The sequence below is a fragment of the Astatotilapia calliptera genome, chromosome 3 (assembly GCF_964374335.1).
Source record: "Astatotilapia calliptera chromosome 3, fAstCal68.1, whole genome shotgun sequence".
NCBI lineage: Eukaryota > Metazoa > Chordata > Actinopteri > Cichliformes > Cichlidae > Astatotilapia > Astatotilapia calliptera.
In genome coordinates this window covers 28618029-28625099 of record NC_137424.1, presented here as the reverse complement: position 1 = coordinate 28625099, position 7071 = coordinate 28618029, and the positions used below count along the sequence as shown (strand labels likewise).

The following is a 7071-nucleotide window of genomic DNA, read 5'->3' as shown; positions in this document are numbered from 1 at the left end:
CTCCTTACCCCCCCTGCCTGTACAGACACAACAGGTATTAATGGCAACTGCTGGGTTTTCAATAAATAATACAGGGAAAAAATGTTTGCAGGCTCTGTGTGGTTCTTGAAGTCTAACCAGCTCACGAGAGAGCCCATTAAACTCTCAAAGGGACACAAACACCACAACAAGGGAGAGATCCTCAAATTTAATATATCGGTGAATTCAAAGTTACAGCGATAGTCTATCTCGTTGGCTTAGCCAGGCTAAGGCTAACTTTTAAACTGATCTGATAATGTCTCCTGCTAAACTGGTTCTTCTAACACCGATTCTGTTTATTTTTAAAGAACAATGAGCTCATTTTTCTGCAAGTAAAGGCTTCTCTCAAGTATGAGGAACCCAAGTTTGTCTGGTATGCCACTTCTTTATCTGAAAGTTGAATTGTTGCTCGTCCTGGACTATAAAACCTTTACAGAAATATAAATATGCCTTTATTTTATTTCAGCCGTTAAAGTCAGCTCAATCTGAACGTTATCCATGAAACAAAGAACTGGTTTGTTTGTTTCAACTATTTCAGCTGAGTAAGGCATTCTTTTAAAGCCACATGTTAAACTATACCACCGAGGCCCACAGATATAATCTGACCTGGGGCCCGTTCTTCGTACGTCGCTCACTACATCCAAGATCAAATGACACATCCAAGACCAAACCATCGCGCTAACCGTGAGCTCGCTAATCCGGTTCCCCGAACACACCTGTTGTTGACGATTAGTACAGCTGGACGCAGTAATGTGACATCACTGGGTGTCGTAAAAGGGGCTACGCATCGATAGTAGAAACATTGATCGGCAACCCGCTGATTGGTCGGCGAAAATGTCGAAGGGGCGCGCTCGGTATTTTCCGGCAGCAGAGCAAGAACTCTTGATTGAGGGATTTCAGGAGTTTCAGAGTTTAATTAAAACGCAAGGGAACACTGCAAAGGCTGCAAAAGCAAGGAGAGAGGGCTGGCAGAAAGTTGCTGACAAATTAAACTCGTAAGTAATTTAATAATAACAATAATAATGGAGTGGGTTTATATAGCGCTTTTCAAGGCACCCAAAGCGCATGACAATACCACTATTCATTCACTTTAGAATAGAATAGAATAGAATTCAACTTTATTGTCATTGCACATGCACAGGTACAGGGCAACGAAATGCAGTTTGCATCCATCCAGAAGTGCTTTAGTGATATAGATATATTACAATATATATTAGCAATGTCACTGATGAGGCCAATCACCGTGGTGTCATCTGCAAACTTAATGATGGTGTTGGAACCATCAGCAGGTCTGCAGTCGTGGGTGAAGAGGGAGTAGAGGAAAGGGCTCATCACACAGCCTTGTGGTACACCGGTGTTCATTGTGATGGTAGATGAGCAGCGGTTATGCAGCCGGACATGTTGGGGGCGGTTGGTCAGGAAGTCCAGTAACCATTTGCAGATGAGGGAACTGATACCCAGGTCTGTCAGTTTCCTGATGAGTTGTGAGGGGTGGATTGTATTGAATGCTGAACTGAAGTCTATAAACAGCATTCTGGCGTAGGTGTTGTTGTTGTCCAGGTGTGAGAGGACAGAGTGCATTGCGATGGAGACTGCATCCTCTGTGCTCCTGTTCCGGCGGTATGCGAATTGGTGGGGGTCCAGGGTGGGGGGGAGACAGGATTTGAAGTGTGCTAGGACCAGCTGCTCTAAGCACTTAGTGATGATGGGGGTGAGTGCGACTGGGCGGTAATCATTGAGGCAAGATGGGTTGGAGTTTTTGGGTATCGGGACGATGGAGGTGGATTTGAAGCAGGCCGGTACCACAGCGTGGGCCAAGGACAGATTGAATATGTCTGTGAGCACTCCTGCAAGCTCCCCAGAACACGCTCTGAGAACACGCCCGGGGATGCCATCAGGGCCTGCAGCCTTGTGGACATTGATCCTGCTCAGCACCGCTCCTACATCGGTGGGGGAGAGAGTCATAGGTTGGTGGTCTGGCGTCATGTCTGCTTTGGTTGTGGTTGTGGGGTTCCCTCGCTCAAAACGAGCATAAAAGTTGTTGAGCTCGTTGAGGAAGGAGACATCAGAGGATGCGGGGGAGGGTTTGGTGGTCCTGTAGTCTGTGATGGTCTGGAGTCCTTGCCACATGCGTCGGGGGTTGGAGTTGGAGAAGTGTTCTTCTACCTTCTTTTTGTAATGGTGTTTGGCTTTTTTGATGCCCTTCTTTAGATTAGCCCTGGCTGTACTGTAGGCGTGTGCATCTCCTGACCTAAAGGCAGTGTTGCGGGCCTTTTATTGTTGCTGGCGACTTCAACCACACCAACTATTATTTATTCATAGATTTATTATATTACACTATATTATCCAATATTGTATTACATTATATTATATTGTTATATTATATCCCCTTTCACATTAGAGCCACAACAGGACCCACTAGAACATGGGAACAAGTAAAAGTGAAATATAAGAATATTCTACAGAATGGTAATATTTATCACTTATATTGCTTTTCGTCTCTTGGAAAGAGACCCTGAAATAATCTGTTTGTTTGTTCATAACAGCAACCAAGAAAAGGGCAGAGGAAAAAAAAGACAGGTGGTGGTCCTGCACCCCCTCGTCAACAAGTTGGTTAAGTGAATAATACCCTCACGGGAATATCGATATCTCTCAATGAGCACACTGTCGCGCTGAGCTAAAGGATCCTGTCTGTCCCGCAATATACGCTGAATTCTGAGGACTCTCCTTATCAATCTTGCACCTTCCGCAATGGGTGGCTCGCGTATACGGACAGGACATGGCTGCGACAGGCTTCCCAAATCCACCTTCGCTTTTATAGCCGTGGTCTCTCATCTTGATTACACGAAGTGATTTGCAATTACTACTCTAAAATATGAATTACATCTGTAATAATCACATACATGTAATAGAATGTTAATAGTTCATTTCCCTTTTTTAGGAAATGACCTGTATGTATCTGTGTGACATCAATAAAAGGATCAGGTGCTGCATTATCTTTAGTTACATTGATGTTATTTATTTATGGTGAAACAGTGGTGGAATATCGCTGTTGCTTTCGTATGAATGAAGCGGACATACCTGCGTGGCCGCGATCTAATCCTGTTTACATAAAGTAAACCTGCTCCCCAGCAGGTTTACGCTTACGGCTCTGTTGCTATGACAGCAAGTCCCGGATGAGCTTCGGGGAACCGAACGATCCAAGATCAGGCGAAATCGTCAACAATCAAATCCAGCTAACTTACTTAGCGAGGTACGAAGAACAGGCCCCTGCTCTACTTTAATCCTCAATCTGAAAGACTTGAGATGCTAAAATGTAAATAAAAAGATGACTTTTTTTCAAATCTCACAAACCCTTATTTTATTATTATAACAGAAACCGCATTGGACATGTTAGCATTGTGATCTGAGAAAATGAAGCATTTTAAGAAGAAGATGCCTCCTTTTGAATTTAATGGCAGCAATATTATCTCAATCGTTTGGTTAGCTTACCGCTGTGTAGCATCCCTTTTTTATTCTGCATGTCTGGAAACATGTTGAAGACCAGCTGCTGGGCTTTTTGCCTCGGTGAGAGAAGATGGTGGTGTTTCTGGATCATTTTTACACATGACTCCTTTGCATGACAGAGCTTTAACCTGCATTTGTGGGTGGAATCACTGAACACTGAAGCCCTGAGCCCACGCAGAGATTTCCCTGATGGAGTCAGGCCTGTTTTTAATGAATTGTTGTCTGTGGGCCAGAAGAGCAGACATCCAATATTGGTTTTTGACCTTGTTCCTTTTGATATTATGTTCTGTAGACGATATTCAGTCTTTAAAATTTTAGACTGAGGAATTTTATTCTAAAATTATTCCACAATTTGTATACATTTTGGTGAACGTCCCTGCCATCTTTACTTCTGAGAAGCTTTGGACTTTTTTTTTTTTTTAACCGTTTAAGAGAAGCAATCATGTTACTTACATGTTCCCAAAGAAATTTTTGAACAGACAAAACACTTACCAGCCTTTTGTTGCCACTGTCTCCAAATTCATTTGTTTTGAAGTACTAATACCTCAAACTCAAAGTGAGCTTATATTTCGCTTAAAATGGGAAATTTTTCTCAGTTTGAACATTAAATATTTTCCACATTGTTGTAAATAAAATATGGGTTCAAACTTTGCAGATGGATGCCTTGTTTGTATTTATTTTTCCACGATGTTCCTCCTTTTGTTTGGATTGTAAACTTCATGCCTCACTTGGGTTAATTTTTATCATTTACTACAAAACGTTCCTCCTTTTTCTGCCATGTGTGATGTTTAACCAGAGGACTGGTCTTGAGTCCTCCCCCAGTAGACTCCAAATCCAAATAGAGTCAGAGAGGGTTTAACAGAGCACAGACAGATGTGCTTTCATGGCACATGTAACTAATATGGAAAGACTTCCTGAATAAGCTGGATGTCATTGTTTACAGACAACCTTTATTTCCCCTGCTTCTTCCTTTTTAAAGCTCTTCTGCTGTAATGTTTATTTTTCAGTTAAAAAAAAAATTGGCTACTTTTGATTCAGTTGCTCAAACACAGGCTCAAAGTTGCCTTCACGGTCACTACTGAGGTCCATGTTTCTTACATGTATAAATGGTTAAATAGCTAATGTGTCTTCTTCCAGACTTCAAGGGGAAATAAATAGACTTTAAAAGTGTAAGATTTATCAAGATTTATTACCACGAAGCATTGTTACAACAGACAAATAGGGACCTTGTGTGGTAGACTTACTTTTCTTTTACTACATTTACATGTACACACACTGTAGCAAATCCCTTACCTGTTATTTTGGATGTAGAAAAAGATCCTGCTGACTGTAACTGTACATACAAATGAACAATCTACACCAAACGCACAACCTGTCAAATAAGTTTATTCGCACACACACACACACATACAGAGGCATGAAGTCCCTTCCCTCATGTAATTCAGTAAAAATCTGTTCCTATTGAGCACATGTACCAATGTGTCAGAGAGAAGGATGTAGAACACAAAACCAAATGTATTGCAGAGCAGACATGAATATTTTAGAATAGCAGAGAAATACGCACGCCTTCACTTCAAGTCAGTTTAGATTGTTTATAGAAAACAGTAAAGACATTCTTGTTCTTGATTGCCACTCTTTGCTTTCCACTGCAACACAACGCACACCTGCTGAAGTGGCATTGGCGCAACGTTGCCTTATTTTAGGTTCCTATTTAAAGATGACGACACGGCCTGTGTTGGTTCATTTCCCGTCGGATGTAAATCCAGCATAAATCAATTAAAAAAACAAAAATAAAAAAAATAAAAACCGTGAATATTTCTCCCAGCTTGAGCTCTCGGCCCTTCGCTCACTTTGAAACGACACACATTTCAACACATCATTGTTCTATAGTCTTCAATTACAGAAAGATAACAAAAACAGAGACTTGTCGAGCACTTCAGTGCACGTAACCCAAGTGTAACATTAATGTTAATTTTTTTTTTTTTCACTTCGATACATTTGAGCAAAGAGCAGTACTATAAAATCAGTGTGCAAGCGGAGCATGGCACAATCGTCTACAAAGGCCAATATCTGACCGTTCAAATTGGTAAAAAGTAACCAATAAAATGACGAATCAGCATTAAGAGTAAGTTTCTCGTCATTTCCCTAACAATCACATCTGATTCCTATGTTACAGCTACAGAAAATTCATTTACCTGAAAAAACAAACAAACAAACAAACCACCTCCCTGCCATTCAGTAGCATTTTACATCCTGATTGCAATACAGATAAGTATTTCCTATGTTTAGAACTTTTCAGGTTTGTAAGCAGGAAAAAAAAAAGTCAGTTCAAACTTTTGACCAGCAGATGGCAGCATCAGCTCAAACTATGGAGTTGCTGGCCTGAAGAAGAGAAACTACAGAAATAACGGAAGGAAACAAAAAAAAACTCATCAGCCAAGTCCTCAATACAAAGGAAAATATCACAGTCTCAGCTGTGGAAAAAAAAGGACCTACAGTATATCATACAAAAGTCTTTCTGACCGCCGTAAAAATTAATCTCAGTCTCCCTTTATCTACAAGTTATTGGCACAGGGTAATGCCCAGAAATAACTTTGACTGTTTTTTTTTTGTTTTGTTTTCTTTCAAACATAAATAAACCTCAAAATGTAGAAATGCACAACAGTGATCAGAAAAAAAAAAAAAAAAAAAAAAAAAAGACTTCCCACGGAGGAAATGTTTCTAACCTGTTTCTCAGATTAGCAGCAGGTAACATGAGCAGCAGTTCTTTTCAGTAACATGAAGCATTTCCCCTTCTCTTTTCGAAGTGAAGCTAACAATTCCCAAACAGTAGCAGGTCTTCAGCCATGATTGTTCCAGTCTCACTGTGGGGCACATTTCCAGGCAAGCAGGAAACAGGAAGAAAAAAGAAAAAGAAAAAACAGAAAGGTCGGCCAGACGGGGGCATTCGTTTTCCTCTTCGTGTGTGTTTAACTAGATCAACTTCCGCAGGGGGAAGGACAGGGCGGCTCCTATGGACAGACCCAGAGCCAAGAAGAAGGTCATGAGGGCTCCTGCAGTCTCTGCGTCTTTAGGCTCCACCAACCTGAAGGCAGACATCACGTATTTAATCCACAGGAACCACAACAACATTGAAAAAGCACACAGTGGCTTCACTACATTCATTAGTGGACATTCAGCTTGCTGTGCCCTTTGGTCATGTGATCCAGGTACAGCTCAAGAACGCTTACCAATTCAAGTGTGCATAACGAGGTGCAATCATATTTCTGTGATTTCACCTTAAAATTTGTACTCTTATCTCATTTTTTCCTTGTTGTTATTTGTTACAGTTTTTGCTCCTGGTACACAAATAAGTCTTCATGTCTTCCTTCCTTACAGCATCCTCGCCACTTTCTCCACTTCACCTTAAATGAAACCCCTACATGGGTACATGAGGCGTGGCAGTATGCTGATTGCAGACACAAAGCACAAACCCGTGGATTTAGAACGACTCACTAACATAACAGCATGTTTCATAACTCAGGGGTAATTTTGCATGTGTGAACA

The 7071-nt window shown here is 41.1% G+C and overlaps 1 protein-coding gene and 1 long non-coding RNA gene across 3 annotated transcripts in view; one reads left to right on the top strand and one right to left on the bottom strand.

Moving 5' to 3' along the window:
- The first annotated feature begins 888 nt into the window (after nt 1–888).
- LOC145425362 (uncharacterized) lies at nt 889–2690 on the top strand. The gene is made up of 3 exons (XR_013906032.1): nt 889–1013; nt 2420–2487; nt 2565–2690. It is a non-coding gene; the product is annotated as an uncharacterized LOC145425362 (long non-coding RNA).
- Nucleotides 2691–4895: 2205 nt separating this feature from the next.
- Nucleotides 4896–7071, bottom strand: part of LOC113017268 (equilibrative nucleoside transporter 2-like) — a 13696-nt gene continuing 11520 nt past the window's right edge. For both annotated transcript variants that reach the window (XM_026160445.2, XM_080298321.1), the window contains one exon: nt 4896–6610. In XM_026160445.2, coding sequence (XP_026016230.2) covers nt 6499–6610 — 112 coding nt within the window. In that variant the 3' untranslated portion in view covers nt 4896–6498. The remainder of the gene's footprint in view (nt 6611–7071) is intronic.